Here is a 20,207-nt window from a genome sequence, read left to right on the forward strand (position 1 = left end):
TAGTTTGGTACTGCACTCTACTTTGATATCATTTAAAAATGTGGTATTTCATAAAGTATATATGACCTTGTTCTCAGTGGAGCAGACCCGTTTATACATATATAATAGGCCTTGCAAAATAATGCAAAGCTTGGTTACATTTTGTCTTTATTCTCTTAGGCTACCGGCAGACTTACACACAACAGCACTTGGCAGGGAAATGAAATGTAAATCCAGTAGTTGCATGCAGTTTATGTTGAATGTATGCCAGGTTGGATGTATAATACAAAGTAGCCAAAGGAGAAAATTTTGTGTTTATGTGATATCAGGGTGTTGAAACCTATTAAAACTTGATTTCATATTATATGTAATGTTTCTGTAATGTTTCGTGAATGACTACAGTGTAATACTATACAATGAAGCAAACGCGTCAAGCCTTAAAATCAAAGGGCTACTTAACCATCTGAAACAATAGCAGTAATCCTGTAGGGCTCATGAATTACAGTGTAGGACAGAAAATAGGCTAGAAGAATTAAAAACCGTATGAACTATATATGTAATAAGTCATAACATCCATTTATGCCCTGGATATAAATTTTTGTTTGTTGTTGTTTCTGTTTTGTTGTGATGGACTATATGTCAACTTCCGGACCTAAAATACTGTACTAAAATATTGCAGAGATCAGTTCACACAGATACATGACAGATTCAAGACAGTTTTAATCAAAGCTATAAATTGCATTGACCGAACCGAACATTTGACTCAACTATTTGTAAGTTGTTCTGTTTTTCATGTTGAAACTTGATAAAACTATTGATTTACTTTTACTCTAAAAAACTCATACTAATTTCATTTCCGAATGTATGATTTGTTTTGAATTCAGGCAAAGAACCACAGCACATTTAGATTGAATGTTTTTCGTTCGTTTTACATTAACAAATGGTTTACTCATTTGTGTGATGAATGATATACATGTAATCTTTTGTATGATTAAAGTATACTATAACACTGTCCAGGACAAATTATGAATAAAAGTCATGCTTCAGTTGTTTTAAAAAATAAACCCCGATGAAACATATTATGCCATGTTGTTCTTTGCTATTTTGATAAAATTGTAGAGAAACAATTGATATTAAAACGGAACATAAATGCTGCAAAACGTTGAAAATATAATAATTTAAAACTGTCTGGAAAAGTGTCAAACCAAATGCGTCATGGAATACAATTTGATATGTTAGTGGACAAGACAATGTTCAAGTGTGACTCAACATCCTCTACACGGGACAACTCGTTAACTTTCAAGAAATAAGAACAAAACCTAAAATGTTATATCTATCGTATATTACTTTGACATCTTATTTGAAGTTTGACATTTTCATACTTTTTAGCTCACCTGAGTTATTGTGATCGCTCGATGTCCGGCGTCTGTCTGTCTGTCTGTCGTCTGTCAATATTTAGCTTGTGTATGCGATAGAGGCTGTATTTTTCAATTAATCTTCATGAAATTTTAGTCTGAATGATTGCCTTGATAAAATCTAGGTCAAGTTCGAATACGGGTCATTAAGGGCCAGAAACTAGGTCACTATGTCAAATTAAATAAAACCCTTGTATATACAATACGGGCTGCATTTTACATCAGCTCTTCATGAAATTTAATCAAAATATTTGTCTATAAAAATCTAGGTGGAGTTTGAATATGGGTTATCTAGAGCCAAAAACTAGGTCACCCGGTCAAATTACAGAAAAACCTTCTGTACGCAATAGGGGATGCATTTTACTCTGGATATTCATAAAACTTAGTCAGAATAATTGCCTTGATAAAATCTATGTCAAGTTAGAATATGGATTATCTGTGGTCAAAAACTAGGTCACCAGGTCAAATCAAAGCAAATCCTTGTGTATGCAATATAGACTATCCTTTTCAATTGATCTTCATGAATGATAGCCTTGATGAAATTAAGATCACGTTTGAATATAGGTCATCTGGGATCAAAAACAAGGTCGCTAGGACAAATCAAAGAAAAAACGTTTAGTTTGTGATAGAGGCTGTATTTTTCAATTGAGGTTGATGAAATTTAGTAAGAATGATTGCCTTGATCAGATCTACGTCAAATGCGAATGTAGGTCAACTTGGCTAAAAAACTAGGTCACTATGTCAAATTGAAGAAAATACTTGTTTACACTTAAGGGGCCACATTTTTGGCCCAATCTTAATGAAAATTGGTCAGAATATGTGTTTCCATGAAATCACTAGGTGAAACATGTTTACACTGTTATTATATGCTTCTTAGGTGAGCGACCTAGGGCCATCTTGGTCCTCTTGTTTAAATAAAGAATTGTTCAGTCCTTCATGGTAAATTGGTGGTAAAGATTTTTTGCAGTATTTGAATGGGAAAAACAACTTTATGTTTCCAAATATTGCTTCAATATTGCCTTAGGCTCGGATAAGGTTGTTTGTTTTTTTAAGAAATACATTTTCTATGGTTGAGTCATATTTACAACTTTTGCCTTGACTTCCCCTTCTTCCAATATATACTCATATATAGATATAAAAACCAAGACCGAAACCTAGATATTTTATTTATATCTACAAATAAGTGAAAGGTAAGTTTTTTAAAAATTTTGCTTACCTAAACCTAATATTGGTGCAAAGTATATAAGATAGAATACTTGTAATAAAGACAAAAATCTACGTTATATGGATCATTATAAGTGAAACGTGTATAAAAATAAGATAAAACTCTTATACATCATGTACTAACATTGTACATGTATATAGGTTACGTCAAAAGTTTATATTTTGGAATGATTGACCTCCAGATAATATCAGAACAGCATTTAAGTACACTTATCATTGTAATTCATGTCAATGAGTATTGTATATAATACAGCAATATTCTTGTCTCAAATTACATCAAATTTCGGTTGCTTACTAAACTATTTGTTACACCTTGATAAATTATCTTGTATTTACATTTTTACAATCACCAATGTACTATTGTTAAAGCGCGTTAATATTTTTACATAAACAATAGTTTAGCACTGATGTGTAATGTCAAATTATATCCATGTACAAACAGCTGTCATTTAAAGGCACCACATACTTCAACGATTACCGTAATGACAAGTTTTGTGCGTGTATATATGTGAGGTACGAGTATAACAGCTCTAATAAAAAACACACACCATAGAAGACATTCACTTTGATATATAATTACTCTCGTTTTGGAATCAAATTATTCTATTGCAAGTCCCTTTTTTGAGACACGCACATTTTCTTTCATTATATACAGGGTAGTTGGCACCTTATCTTCACTTGAGGCTGATATTTAGCATCAAACTCTAAGGTTTACGAGTAATAAGGATTTTGAATGTTTGTGTGCGCTATATCTAACAGACTTTCACCCTGGTAATCAGGGAAACAGAAATGTAATATAAGGTTATGAAGATTTATGCCCTTGTAACATTTGATGATTTATATTTTTACAGAGCTGTCCATTCGTGGTTTTATTGCTTTATAACTTAACCTCCCTCTTTTCAAACCTTGAGGTTTATAAAGTTTAATCTTGAATTGAAACTTTGTTACATAGTTATAATGTGTGTCAGAACATGTTATATTGTGAAAGAAACAGTTCTGATAATATTACATCAAGAAACTTTGTTGTATTTCAGTTGTCCCTATGTCGATTCCGTATGGTAAATATTACCAGAGACATTAATCCTAAGGCAGTTTACTGCCTGAACAGTCTGACGTGTAAAACTCCGTTTTTGTTTTTTAACACAAAGGTCAAGGAAATACGGGGAAATTAGTGTGTCACTTGTAATTTGCTCGGGTAACTGAAATATACTGCTTTCTGTTCACCACGATTTCTTTTTCACCAAGCAATTTCATTAACAAACCTATTGAAATTAGTCAAAAAAAATGATTTTGCAAAGGCTGCACCACTTCCTGCTCTGTTTCATTCTCATCCATCAGAGGTTAAACATAGTCCCGGGATATGGTAGAATTGTGGTATGCTAATACATTTGGACCTTCAAACCATATAAACTGTAGAGCCATAAAGGTTATGAAACTGAATCAGCTTCAACGAAATTACGCTAAACATAAACCTATAATGTCCTGAAGCGGAAGCGGAAATGACGTAATTTGGCTGCATCATTTCGCTTTGGTAATTGGCTAGATGAAACCAAATGGCACACAATGTTCGGCTGTTTACCGTAGTTTGGCAGTAAAACTGATTTGTTTTAAAAAGCCTTGAACGTTTACAACATTAATGACTCATTTATAAAAGAAGTATATGTATAAGGACTGCTTATTAAACCACTTTAAACTTCGTTTAGTGGTTCATTCCATCACAATTTTAAAATCTACATGGAACAATTGCAAGCTTTTGTACCTTAATCGAAGTTTTACAGTGTATACGTACACTCATAAGTTTGACTTACCTCCTTTTTCTTACATCTCGAGTATTTAGATATATACCACAGTTCAGGTTTAATGCTATCTTTTAAAATATGATTTATTTACGACTTAACGAAGGCATTGGAACTAAAATACAAACTTTAAGTAGGCTCGACTTATTTAAGATATGTGTTAACGCCATCAACTTTATAAGAAGTAATTCAATCAATATTATCAGCGAAGAAGTCTCGTGTCTCAGAGCTATTTACTCTATTTAAGATAATTTAAACATTCATATCAATCGCTGTGCACAGTCCTGGCATCTATATAACTCAAAGAATACTATTCATGTATACTAGCGTTTTGTTTCTTCTCACAAACTTAAATATGTTAATACTAATTAAATTTATCACGTTTGTGATGCAAGATTGGAGCTTGTTTGAATTTGAGTCCGATTTCTAGAAAGATCAATGCATTTTCGTGTCCGAGAAAGCATGGTCGTGGCCCAAGTGAAGCTTCAACCCACAACGTCTGGGCTGAGAGGATGATACTGTATCCATTAGACCGTCGCTCACATTTAACCTTAAGTTTGATTGATGCAGTAGCGATTTTAGGACAGTGTGCCATAAATCGTTCTCAGTGCAATGTCCCCGAGTCGATGCGATTCTTGACCCAGAATGAATATCTTAAACAGTGCCACGTGTGGTGACTGTAAATTATTTGTAAATTACTGATGATGCAGCTTCAGTTAGTAATGGTTGAAAGGATTCTTTTGAAATATGAGATATTGTATTAACACAGTTTGAATAAGTCTGAAACTTAATTCTGACAAAACTGCTTTTTAAGAGGTATATAATTTGTTAATGTTATATCAATATCTGCAAAAACGCTTACCATACTGTGTACAAAAAAGAGAAATCAAGCAACAAAATCTTTACTAAGTCTTAAAGCAAACTATATATTGAAGTGTTTTAAATAGTGGCAATACATGAAACTCGCATTTCGTGGGCAGTTCTAGTAATATACCCATATGCAGTGTTACTCAACTTGCAATTTTCAATTGACGAACAAGGAGGTTTTAAAAATATCAACAACGTTTTAAATGCCATGAAGGTGCGGTAATCAAGAGGAAATGGATACTATCCTATTGAAAATTATATAACAAAATATATAGAATCATTGTTTTTGTATGCAGTTTAAATAAAAGTGACGAAAAAACGCAAAAATAAATCTCTAAAGGAAATGTATTATTTACAAACATACTAAGAGCATGATAAACAATACTTCAATTTATAAAATAATTGTTGGAAAAGAAATAACATGGAATATTTACAACACAAACACAAGACAATGTTACATTATGAGGAATGGTAAGAGAAAAGTATCAAATTCATAGAACATGTTTGAATATACCATACAATTTACTCGTTTGAATATTTATATTACCTATATGAAATTATACATGTTGAAAGCAATGAAAATAAAAATCATCTTAAGTCCTAACTATAAACTAGTAAAATATGTTTCAAGGGAATGTTAAAGAAAATTGTTGTACAGCCAATGATGAATAATCGAAATTAAAAATATATTTTCGTGATTGAATAAATTAAACAGTACAAACACATTTCCATACGGGGAACAATAACAATGCACTAAAATCAAAATCAAAACAGGAACAAATGTGGAATACGATTTTAAACAGGGAGACTTTTAACATCAAAAAATGAAGTTTGAAAAGGTTATTAGATATTCATATAAAATTCAAAGGTGTTAGACACAAAAGTACATCGTGTTACATAATATGGCGGAATATACAAACACAGTTTTATACAAAGACAGTTACAAATATAATCTACGCTGTACAACAATAGCTGATTCCATTAACATCCATGCCAGTAATTCGAAATGGCTTTTTCTTAAAACATTTCAAGCAAATCAAAAATAGATCAATGATAATGACAATGTATGCTGACAATGATTTATGACATTGAAATTAGATACCTATAAATATATTAACGGTAACTGACATTGGGGAAATATTACTTATACTTTTGAATAAATAAATTTTACACATTTCACTACCATGAATTCTATATTACATGGAATACTTGCTAAGGTTTGTTTGTTATGGGTCAGGATTAACAAAAAAGAAACTAAAATAAACCCGTTTAAAATAGCAAATGTGGACAAACGGCGATTTTTATTGCAGTTAAATAGAATATTACATTTTAAAGGTCTGAACAAACACCTTTCCAGAAAATACATACTTTAAGTTTTTATCCATATAAAACTAGTTAAATATTTTTGTGAAAATTTTCATAACAACTATAGCCGCTAAGAGTATAAAGTAACATGTTTTTTTTTTCATTTAAAATGTTAGAACACTCATTCTACAAACAAAAATACAATTAATTCAAAACTACAGGACATATGTTTTGCTAAATGTGATTAAGTTTACAGCATAAATACCATATATTTTGTTATTATTTTCAGAAAAATTTCTACATATTTGGTCAAAAGATAAGAAAAAAAAACAAACATTATCTCGTGTTTCAAACGTTTTATGAAGATATTTAGGTACATATATATATACATGTAAGAATAAATATTGAAACAGAAGTAACATCTAAAATGATAAGTTTAATCGGCATTGTTCACGGATAGTTGTTTCTTCTGTTAAAAGAAGCCATATAAAAAGGTTAATGATAAATATTAAAAGTATTTTATCAAATATTTAGTTCCTATGGAACCTTTTTAGCTGACATTGTACATCTATTCACTGTTTTTGGTCATCTTTATTATATAGATGTTTGGCCTGTTCTGATGCATTGAACGACACATGATACACTATATATAAAAGGATAGTCTTTGAAATATTTATATATTGCAAGGATTGTTTGAACATTTGATGATAAAATGCAAATCGAGTAATGATACAGTAATGCATGTGTATGTAAGTAAAACATATAGTTTGGCAGTAATTTCAAGTCTAACAATGTTTCTTTAACTTCCATTGATAAAATCAGCGCACTTGCTCCAGAATACATCTCGGTCTTCCTGTTGGCCGTTTTTAGGATATTCTAAGTATGTGTATGTTTTTATGAAATCTATCATTTCAATTGTCATTTCCCCAGTAGGTATATCTTCTAGCATTATAACAAGTATAAGGTTTCGTTTGGTGTACATGGACTCGATTCGCGCTATATTCAGCTCGTATTTACACCATTCACTTTGGAGAAAGGACTTTGAAAAGAATAAGAGGGTCCTTTTACTGCTATGTATCCCTTTAGATATGTTATATGCAATTGATTCTCCTGGCTGAAATTCTCGTTCGTGTATACACAATCGGAATGATTTCTTTTGTTCGAGATATTCAATTGCATCAACTCTTGCAACTTCAAAGTCGTCGGAAGCATAGGAAATGAAAGCGTCAAAGTCAAAAAGTTGTTCGTAATCCTCTCCTCCTCCCCTACTATGTATCTGAAGCTTTGACATATAATACATATAGCGTAACTTCCACCTGTACCTGTAAATGAGTCCTCCTAAAATAACAGAAGTAATGAACGCGAGGAACAAGCTACAAACCGCAATTAGAATTGAGTGTGAGGAACATGAACGGTCAAGGTCATCGGTTATCTGTTTTAAGCTTGTTAAGTAAACAAAAGAATTATTGTTGAATCTACACACATAACGATCCAGTCCTACGAAACGTTTCGTTTCATGTTGTAACCATTTAAGAAAACTACGTGATTCACAGTTGCATGTAAGTTTATTGAGGTTTAAATCAACTGTAACTGCAGGAATTGCATCCAAATCGTCCATCGTCGACTTCGTAAGCACTCGAATGTTGTTGTTTGACAGGTTTAATAATCGAATATTCTGAAGATGTTTCAGTGAAATTTCAAATGTTTCTATATTGTTTTTACTAAGGTCAATAATCTGAACGGCTTTCAAACTTGCAAATGCAGCCTTAGTAAGACAATCTATTTTGTTATCGCTTAAGCGCAAATCAATCAAAGACGGTAAATACGTAAATCTTTCACTAAGTGCACATCCCATTTTCCAAAGTGCATTTGACGTAAGATTTAAATACTTCAACTTTTTATGAACTGTTGCATTTTCCTCCACATATTCAATTGTGTAACCAGTCAAATCGAAAAATTCTAGATTAGGAACTCCTGTGAAAATTTTTTTCCTGAGGACCTTTGAATTTAGTTTATTAGAATTCCATGACAAATCCAAGTATTTGGTATTTTGTAGAAACCTTAGCTCATATAAATCAACTCTATAAATAGAATATGTATATATAATTTTTTCAATTCCCTGTTCAACGAATTTTATTTTTCTAGGCATGTTTTTTCGATAATTCATATGTAAATGACTTTGTCCAAAGCAGTAGTTTTGTTCACTTGCATCTAAGGTATGTAGCGGCCAGACAAAGAGCTGCGTCATCAAGAACAAATACGACAAACAGTTATTTTTTGCAGTTATATTTTTCAAAGAAGTTGGGATCAATACCCATTCAGATTGTTTGCCGATTAAGCCATTTGTTGATATATCTAAAGATGATATAGATTTAGACATCAGAAGAGGAGATAGTGCTTCCTTAAGAGAGAAGTTTAGATCCGATCCGTAATTAATTCCTTGAACACTGAGAAATTTAAACAGTTTTAATTGACTTACAGTTGATGTAATGTTTCTCAAATGATCCGTCAGTTTGTACTCATACACAAACCATTTAAAATCAGATATCTTTGAAGTTGACTGTATCTTGAGAACTTCCAAATTTCTATTGTTATCAAAGGTATTGTTTGAAAACGATATTATCCTGAAAGACAACGGCAAAATGATTTCTGTTTTTGGAAAAGCAAAGCTTATGGACAGTTCTTGCAGAAATTGCCCATTTTGGAAACATTGTTTGTGAAATAACTCGTAAAAACAATGTCCTGTTACAAATATATGAAGATATTTCGTTTTCCATATGGCAGTTGCAGACATTAAGATCTGTCTTAAATGACTCGAGTCTATTTCAAGGTTTAGTACAGAGGTTATGAAAGGAAGTGAACGATATGTGTGTATTGATATTTCATCAGAACAACTGCAGTACGTAATATTACGTGCTGAGAATTCTTGCAATGTTACAGCAAATTCTGTCAACGATGGAAGCATAGAAATCATTGTATCAATATCATATATATCCATTTTATAAAGCTTTGACTTGCGAATATACAGGGTAGATAACTTTGAAAGACCATTAAAGGCATCCAGATCTATATGTACTAGTGGATTGTCTGACAAATCGAGATATTGTAACATGTAGAGATGGGTTAATTGGTTATCAGGTATTTTTTCTATGTTGTTTCTCGATAAATCAACAGAAACACTTGATTCAGGCAATTCTGGTATATGATCTATTCCTGAACCTGAACAGTTAATATAGATGTTGTCGTCGATAATATGTTTAGAACAGTTTTCATGAATGTCCATATATGTAGTATTCTCTGACACGTGTGTCACTGTCTGTTTGAAGGCATCTGAATAACTGTGGTTGTACAGACGTTTGTTTAGAACAAAGTCCGTATTGCTTTGGCTATTCTGCGGAACGACACTCAGTGCGCAGAGGGTAATGTAAATTTGAAACTTCATCCTGTTGATTATAGTTTTCTTTTATTTTCTGTAAGACAAAATGTAGTAAACGTCATGGTCAGGTTAAACTGAATGTTAAGGTTTCAGCAATTTAAGGTTTAAAACATTGCTTTTTTAGTTTATACTAACTTGCTCGATTGTGATGAAAGCTTCACGCTTATTGGAACCATTCTCGGGCCCGCTTCCAGCAAAAACCAGTACTGCTGTCATATGAGAAGTTGAAAGTGTTTATACAATAATTTTACGCTTTATCATGTTAGTCTATGTTAGTCTATGTAAAGATGTAGGCAAAAGTGATAAAAAAGAAACAAAGTAATAGAATCTGTAAAAAGATCTTTTAAAGCATTGAATGCAATCGAGAAAGGACCAGAAAATGTAACAACACTGAATCGAAGTACGGGGAGATTTTTTTACAGCCACCAATCTGCATTTAAAGAAAGCTTAATGAAATGAAATGTGCAACACCTCTCACGCACCCTAGCACCGGCTTAAGCGGAACTAAATTACACAATTGTTGAATGAACTCCTTGATCCCCAAGGACCAGAAAATATAACAACATTGAATCCAGTTAATGGGTACATTTTTACAGCCGCCACACGACACTTAAATATTGCTGTTGTGATAGTTACTTAAATCTGTAAAAAGATCCTTTGAAAGCATAGAATGCAATCAAGAAGAATAACAGCAGACTCGGTTTGATTGAGTCTGTTCATGAGAGTTTATTAGATTTAAAGATAACATTACTAAAATATAATTTAGTACAATACAGATGTTGATTTGACCTAAACGGATCGTTTTGGACTCAATAATCTGAATAGTGCAGCTCTTGCCATAATGTTTGCTATGACAAACCAGTTATCAAGAGTTTTTACTTCGTTTCTTACCTTAAGTCGCAATCACTGAAGGTGTTTAAAAAATGCTGAGCAGGTACACTGGCACCAGAACAGAAAAAATTGCCACTGTACATGTTAAACCCTACCCAAGAACAATGGTCGTGAACGGGAAAATGCACATACCAATTTCAATAGCACGTTTCTCACCTAAACGCGCAGTTCGATAAATGGTTATCAAGCATATTGAACAAGCGGTAATTTATCTTCCATTCTTTTTAGATATTTCATATTGTAGAGATACACGACATAGTTTATGCTTCAATCAACGTTACAGAAATAAACTTAGTGAACTTCCCTAATGGACATCCGTTCTAGAGGTCACAGCAGTATGCACATGTAAGGCGAATGTAAACAAAGAAAATCCGAACGCAAACTATTCGCATGTACAATAAAACTCGAAATGATGACTGAAATTCTGACAAGGGTGGATCAAGGGGGGCGGGCGCACCCTGTGCACCCCGCCCCTAAAACCGCTGAAGCATAGGTAATTTGTCTTTTGTTCTGGGTAAAAAATGTGCAAAATATGCATTTCTATCGCTCGCTACGGTCGCATATGTTTTTTTTATCTCTAGTTGTCTTTTGTTCTGGGTGAAAAATATAAAATATGCCTTTTTCTCGCTCGCTAGGCTCGCATAGGTAATTTGTCTTTTGTTCTAGGTAGAAAATATAAAATATGCATTTTTTTCTCGCTCGCTTCGCTCGCACAATGAAAATCCAACAAAGTCTGCATGAGCTCTAATAACGCTCTTTACCATTTCTTTGTTAATAGCCCTTGAGTTTGTCACAATACTTGTCTTTTTTTCAATACCAAATAAAGTACCTCAGAACGGCCAGAATGCACCAGATAGACCCATTGTTTTCAAAACCCCGCCCCCCACCCCCCCAAGTTGCAGCCCCCAACACCAAATCCTGGATCCGCCCTTGATTCATCTTATAAATGATTTTGAATTTGAAGTCATGGACTTGCACACATTGTATTGTTTATTTAATTCACATTGCACATTTATGTTGCTAATACACAATCGTGTAGTTAAACGACTATTGACATAAATCTTCTCATCAGACAATCAGAATTGTTTTGAAATCTAGACCCGACCTTCATTAAGAAAGTTATTCTAAGTTTGTTCTTTTTCTGTTACGTTGATGGAACTATATACTACGTGTTGTTTCTCTGAGATAACAAATATTGAAGCAATGTGAATGTGCACAATGGAAGATAAATTATCACTTGTTTAATATGCACAGTACCCATTTACCGAACTGCACGTTTTATGTGAGATATGCGCGATTTATATAGGTTAGTATATTTCCCGTTTACGACCATGGTTCTTATAGTATACCTAGGGTAGGGTATAACATGTATAGTGCCATTTTCTTTCTGTTCTGGTACCAGTGAGCAACTTTTGTAGTCCGATTGTTATTATACGATTCGAGTTGCACAGATAAAACTTGTTACTTTTTTACAGAGACCTATATCGTGTGAATAAGTCAAACAATACGGTGTTAAGCGGTTTGCTCGCACTCTTGAACAAAAGAATATAATATTCTTCAATCTATGAAATTACGCTGGAGTTAGTAACACGTAAGCTATATTTTTCTCTAGGCTTAAGTATACTAAAGATACCTAGTTTTGCACATCTTTCCTTTCTTTAGAGTAACTAAACCGTTTTGGTTTTATTTGCAGCTCCATATATATTTTGGTATTATTATTATCTTACATTTCATACCAACATATTCATATTTGTTTGAAAATAAAAAAAACAAGCAGCTTTAGTTACACAGTTTAACATAATGCTTATGAGACGGAGACAAGTGTATAATGCCATAACTCGGCACAATTTTTAGTGGTATGAATTCATAAATCTTCAAATTTTGATATACTAAGTAAAATATAAGTAAAGAAACGCAATTAAACTTACGTAATGAATGAATTTAAAAGAAAGTTTCCTGATTCTTCGGATGAGTAATCACTTTTCATACTTAAATTTAATCTAAATGATAATGGTTGCCAGTCCAGTCTACTTTACAACTGGTGACATATAATCCAAATAATTTGGTAAAAGTGTTTAAGCGTGTATAGCAATGCGGATGTTCATTTATGATAAAAGAGGGTATCAAATTCTTAAGGAAATAACCAAACGAATAGAAACTACCTAAATATATAAACTGCGTCAAACTTTCGATATATACACAATACTAAGGTTATGAAAGTAATGGAAAGTACCTAACTTGAATCAAAACCGATTAAATTCGCCGAGGATTTGCTAAAATATGCATTGTTAAAATATACGTTTTATAAGCCCATAAAAACTAAATCTTCAGACTGACATTCATTACTTTAAATTGGTATTCCGTCATTCACCTTAAACATTTTCTTTAGACGATAATTTTGATAGTCTCATAATTGCTTCATGGTCTCACCTAAACACAATTTAGCCTTTGGAACAATTCAGACTTATTCCATTGACAATAATCAAAATGCGTATTACTTAACTTTTCCTGTATGTTAATCCGCTGCATTACATATGTATTATATAAGTGGTTACTGAGATACCAGCTTACATACAAAAATGCGGACGCTGACGCCTACGCATGAGTGAGTCCAATAGCTCTACACATTCTTTGAATAGCCGGGCTAAAATACTGCGTGAAATTGACATCACAGACAAAATGTAAACAGCCGCTGTTTGCCGACATATTATTGTGAATCTTTCGTTTTGAATAATATTCAATATTTTGCAGGATTTAGGGAGTTGATTTAAAATCTCATGCGGAATGTAAGAAAATGGATGCAAGGTTAATAATCGTGGTCATATACAAATAAATTCAGCAGTCTGATTTGAAAAACCTACTTTTCTTTTTTTAATTATATATTGGGTTTAATATACCAATTACTATCTTATACTAAAATGTCCATATTAGATAGACAATTATAGAGATTTCGTGAACTACACTGATGTTTCCATTGAAAAAAACCACGCGACGTTTACGCAGCACAGTATCACGTTTAAGTGTATTTGAAAATGGTCCATTAGAATGACAAGGAAATTCATTGATGCAAGCATCAAAGACGCCGCCAAGTGTTGTGTCTGAAGTACATTTATTGCAATATGAGAAATCACCTAATCATTACTTTATTAGTCTGACTGGCTACAAGTTATCAACATTAGCACATAAAACAATATATGTTATAAACTGTTTACAACATGAAGAATAAACATGATAGAAAAGTTTTACCATGCAATATATACAAATCCTCTACCTGCAATTACATTAACATTGCGAGTAGGTGGTCCCTTTACATACAAAATTAAAGTAATTATTTCACTAACTAAGGTCACCTCCTGTGAAAAGTTCTTATATGCAGAAGCGTGTGTATGAAGTTTCACAGAAATGCAGTTTGTTATGAAATGAGGAAATGTTAAAATTATTTCAAAGTTGTGGTTCATTATTTTTATTATCATGTATATAATGTAATGAGTGTTTTCTATTTACTGATGAAGTTTTATGGACCTTAGTCGCCTACATTATAGATTTCAGAATGCAAATTATACACAGCAATTTACTGTTTCCGTTGCCAAAAACAACCAAAAATTTTGTCCAAGAAAAGAATGATATAACATATTAAATAATCTCTATATTGCCCCTATTCACAAAGCATAAATCTTTCTTAATATACTTTCGAATATCATAGAATTCATTTTTTTCGGACGAACGATAAACATGAAGCCCTCGTTGAACTGTAAGGTTACTAGGAGTATGTCAGTGCCTAGATTCAAATCTAATATTACAAGAAATTTAGCAAGCATAATAACCCACTGCCAAAGTGTAGAAAATATTTCAATGAAAAGGTTTTGTTTATTTTTTTTTTTTTTTTTTTTTTTTTTTGTCAGGAATGGACAAATACAAAAACTATCTATTAAATTAAAAAGAAAAAAAGAAAAAAGTAGCAAGTAAAGCGAGTAACAAGATATAATAAAACCAGAGCAACTGACTAGTCATATTTATAAGATCAATGAACAAAAAATTCAACAAGGAATTCTATTTTAAAGTCACTGATGGTTTGATAAGTTATGGTCCCGTGGCTTTTGATATGTCGATCTAACCACATTTAAAGAAGTATTAACTTGTCACTGACAAATTCAGCCAAATGTTTTTTAGCCTATTGCACACATTAGTTGACAGTGTATATCTGTAAACAATGAGTAGATCTATAATATTATGACAATAAGCAAAAAAAAAAAAAAAAAGAAAAAAGAAAAAAAAACAAATAGAAATAGGAATTTGCAGAAGTGTGCGCATTCTGAAATTACATCACTGTACCTATATATCAACAAAGAAAATAAGACAAAAGGTTAAAAATAAGTTAACAGCGGCACTTCCTTCGTTCATTTCAACATAGATCTATTTATGCTTATTGATTCCTTTATTTACTTTGTAAATACGTTTCTTTTTTCAAGGAATTTTTATGCAGGCAAATTGTAATTTTCCATAATTTTTTTAATATTCTCTTCGAAGTTTATTGCAAGATTATTGTAAAATACACGAACGCTCCCTTGTCCAGGCGATTCACGCGTTTTTTAGTATGGTATATCTGCGGTGTGTTCTATTTATAGAAAACGAGATAGGTAAGTAGGTCATGCTAAGAATAGAAATAGAAAACTTGACTTACAGAGTAACCTCCCTTATCAATAAATCGGATCAACATTTGTGACGAAATTGTAAATAAAAAAATATGTTCTGCTCTACAAATAAGGAGAGGAAACACAGATAGTATTGTTTTAAATCACATAATAAGTTGCATTACATACATTTTTCATGTTTTCTTTTTGCCATTTTTTTGTTTATTCACTAAAATGTATTGTGCAATATCGTTGATCCTTTTACAAACTATTCACTGTGTTCAGTTTATCACTCCGAAACTATTCATTACCATCTTTACAGGGTCCGAAATAAAAGTGTATCCCATATACTCGACACCTACACGTGATTTTTCCGGAGGAGAACTACGATAGACTCGTACTGTAAATGTATTAAGTTTTCCATTCTCATAAGGGGCACCGGAGATAAAAATCATTTAAGATTTCTTCTGAAAAAGATTATATGTAACTGTAAACAATTTTTTTGTCATTTGCCGTTCAATTATTCACCATTTTGTGTTTATTCTTCAGCATCCTGTCACAAAATTTTATATATGACTTTTTATCAAAAACGAATGTCAGTCAGAACTAAAATACAGCCTATTCTTTTAATGGTAAACTAGTCAAAGAACGTATCTTGGCATTTTATGGATGTAGAGCGACATTTATATGTCTGATAGATATTGAGAACTTATATACCATGCAAAAAAATGGGTTAACTGTACTCAGATACAATCCAAAAAAAAACACTCACTCTATGGCTAAGCAGATGAAAGAAAGACATGGCGAAGACGCAAATTAGTTTTATTGGAAACCAAAATGTTGAAAGTGTGTCTACTGTACTATTTTCAAAGAAGTTTTATTACAGGAATGCATCTGAAAAGTTTGACTTTTCAGCTTTACTTTCGTACACAGCTAACACCAACATCCTTTGAATGGTCACAGTTTCGAGTATTCCAGCGATGATGTTTACAAAATAGTAAACTGCCTTCTAAGCCAGTTCATGCGACGTCTTAAAGGGAGATTGGTTCATTGCCTCCATTGACATTATACAGGCGAGCGTGTGATCTGTAAAATACATGTAGGTAGGTGTTTTTGATATGTTGAAATCTAAAGAAAATTATAGGTGTGCGAACATATCACTTGTCATCTTTTAGATACCATGTTTAAAGAAGAAATAATAAGTGAACAAGATATTGCCATTCTACCTACCCACATTTTATCATTTTCTTTACTGTTAGGCTAAAAAATACAGCCACGTCTCATTACCTGTAACTTTTTCTTTGATACGCCTAGATTCCTTGTTTTTGTATTTGGTTGAAAAAATGGCGTGAGGTCTACTTTGTCTTTTTTTAATATCATCGGCAAATTCTGAATATTTTAAAGAAGCATTTTAATCGAAAGCTGTGAGTCATTTGGTAACTATAAATGTAAAGAATTACAATTAATGGGAAATAACGGTCAGACCAGGATGGGTAGTCAACACGACGGTTATATAAACTATAAAAATTTAGAAATCCGGATATGTTTAAAGTGTACACGAACACAAATTCGTGTTTGTGTGCGCGCGTGTGTGTATGCTTATTGTTCGTCTTGTCCTTATGTGTTGGCTTTGAGTGTGTGTGTGTGTGTTGTTCGTTTTGTCCTGATGTGTAAGCTTTGAGTGTGTGTGTGTGTGCGTGTGTGTGTGTGGTGCACGCGTTTGCGTGCTGGGGGGTTCGTTTTGAGGAGGCTGCGCTTTTGGTGCGTGGCATTCCCTGTTTGATATTTTTCTTTGTTTTTTTGAAGTACAGACTTTCTTCCGTTTTTTTAACATCAGGAGTATTTAGAAATATATAACAGTACTAGTACGTTCAACTAGTTCAGGTTTAATGTTATCTTTTAAAAGATAACTTATTTATGACTTAATGAAGGCATTGGAACTAAAATACAAACCCCAAGTAGACTCGACTTATCTAAGATATATGTGTAGTTAACGCTATCTAATTTATAAGAAGTAATTCAATCAGTGTTATCAACGAAGAAGTCTCGTGTCTCAGAGCTATTTACTTGAATAATTAGATAATTTAAACATTCGTATCAATCGCTGCAGTCCTGGCATCTATATAAGACAAAGAACACTATTCATGTATTCTAGCGTTTTTTTCTTCTCACAAACTTAAATAAGTTAATACTATTTTAATCTATCACGATTGTGATGAAAGATTGGAGCTCGTTTGAATTCACCTTGAGTCCAATTTCTAGAAAGATCAGTGCATTTTCGTGTCCGAGAAGGCATGATCGTGACCCAAGTGAAGCTCCAAACCCACAATTCTTGGCTGAACGGCCGATGTCATATCCATTAGACCATCGCTCACACTTAACCTTAAAGTGGGTTGATGCGGTAGCGATATTAGGACAGAGAGGCATAAACCGTTTTTTGTGCACTGTCCCCTGGTGGTCGCGAAACCTGACCCGATATGAATATCTTAAACAGTGCCACGTGTGGTGACTGTAAATTATTTGCAAAACAAACAATGTTTTACTGATGATGGAACTTCAGTTAGTAATGGTGGAAAAGATTCTTTTGAAATATGCGCTATTGTATGAACACAGATCTCAAACTTAATTCTGACAAAACTGCTTTTTAGAATTATATAGTTTGTTAATGTAATATCAATATCTGCGAAAATGCCTACCAAACTATTTACAAAAACAAAGAGAAAACGAGCAACAAAATCTTTACTAAATCTTAAAACGAATTATACATACATGTTTAATCAGTGGCAATACATGAAACTCACATTTCGTGGACAGTTCTAGAAATATACCTTAATACTATGGACTCAACCTGCAATTTTCAATTGACGAGCAAGGATGTTTTTAAGATATCAACAACGTTTTAAATGACATAAAGGTACAATGGGTAATTTAGAGGAAATGGATTCTGTCCTATGAAAATTATGAAAAAAAACGTTATATAGAATCACTTGTGTTTGTATGCAATTTAAACAAAAGTGACGCAGGGCAAATCTCTAAGGAAAAGTATTATTTACAAACATATTCAGTGCATAATAAACAATATCTTCAATTCATAAAATAATTGTTGGAAAAGAAATAACATAGAACACTTACAACATAAGCACAAGAATATGTTATATTATGGGAATGGTAGGAGAAAGGTATAGAATTCTTAGACTATGCTGGAATATAATAAACAATTTACTCGTTTGAATATTTATATTACCTGAAATTACATATTGTTACAAAATTTAGAGCAAATATGCAATTAATAGGGTATTTTCAAGCTGGTATACACTGGGCTATCATTTTTGATGAGTTATATACAATTTTATAAATAACCATTGTGTCTGGGTTGAAATTAACTGTCTCAGCGTGTTTATTGTTTTGTATACCAAATATGGAAAGGTCGCGCGGGAAGGGTCACGCAGGGTTATGTCGCGCATGTCATTTGAGGTCTTTCTTCGATTTTTATTCCCAGCATCCAGCATTGCTTGGTCTGCTAAAACTAGGACAAGATTTCATGAATGAAATGCTATAGTAATCAGTTGTAGGGTTTTTTTTTATAAATATACACAGGTTACTTGTTTCAGTTTTTGGTCTACGTCTGGCCCTTTGCGTCTAGAGTAGAATGTTCAAGTGTCAGAAAACTAGTTCTTTTATCTAATTATTATAATTTTATATAGGCTCTATATCATTTATAAATTCTATGTTAGGTTTATATTGAAGTATATAGCAAATATACCTACTAGTCTATAAAATATAGTGTAATGCACTGATTAGTATATATATATATTTTTTTTTTTTTGGTTGGATTTAACGTCGTACCGACACATGATAGGTCATATGGCGACTTTCCAGCTTTTAATGGCAGAGGAAGACCCCAGGTGCCCCTCCGTGCATTATTTCATCACGAGCGGGCACTTGGGTAGAACCACCGACCTTCCGTAAGCCAGCTGGATGGCTTCCTCACATGAAGAATTCAACGCCCCGAGTGAGTCTCGAACCCACATCGATGAGGGGCAAGTGATTTGAAGTCAGCGACTTTAACCACTCGGCCACGGAGGTCCCACTAATTAGTATTAAAACCAAATACTTTAAGTCGTTTTTTATAGCCTGTGAGCCAAGGCGAGTAAAGCTCAAAAAGTACATTTTTTGTGCACCCCCCTGCTATACAAATTATTTCTAGGTTATTATGTTGGGGGATATTCAGTGTTTATGATGGCCGCCAAGATGGCCGCCTTTTCATATACTATGGGTACATTTTCAAAACTGAACTGAGATTTTTTAATAAAAATGACCACTGTCACTTGAGTGTTAATTTAAAAATTAACAGTGTGTGTGACTTTTAAAAATATAGAAACACGGAGTTTACAATGTCAAGGTCTGTAGCTGTTAAAATCAAAACAACAATACATGTGTTACCATGGAGAAATTAAGGTGGCTCCAAACAGGCTATGTATATCAAACTGAAAACAAGAAGCTGCGTTCAATAAACGCCCATAATAAAACTGGCATCCTTGTCGAAACAAAGCAACCTTAGTCCAAAACGAGGTCAAGTTCAAGGTCAAACTGAGCAGGTGATGTCTGAAGATGAGGAATGGTCAGAGGTTACATCTGCATTAGTATCAAGTCATTCTAGTAA

General features: G+C 32.9%; 1 protein-coding gene across 1 annotated transcript; it reads right to left on the reverse strand.

The window, feature by feature from the left end:
• Positions 1-2,543: 2,543 nt before the first annotated feature.
• LOC128547277 (toll-like receptor 4) lies at positions 2,544-13,011 on the reverse strand. The gene is made up of 2 exons (XM_053519501.1): positions 12,842-13,011; positions 2,544-10,056 (listed from the first exon to the last, which is right to left on the reverse strand). The coding sequence occupies exon 2, from the start codon at positions 10,026-10,028 to the stop codon at positions 7,386-7,388; it is 2,643 nt and encodes an 880-aa protein (XP_053375476.1). The 5' UTR covers positions 10,029-10,056; positions 12,842-13,011; the 3' UTR covers positions 2,544-7,385.
• Between the last annotated feature and the right edge of the window lie 7,196 nt (positions 13,012-20,207).

This window comes from Mercenaria mercenaria, chromosome 12 (assembly GCF_021730395.1).
Source record: "Mercenaria mercenaria strain notata chromosome 12, MADL_Memer_1, whole genome shotgun sequence".
Lineage (NCBI taxonomy): Eukaryota > Metazoa > Mollusca > Bivalvia > Venerida > Veneridae > Mercenaria > Mercenaria mercenaria.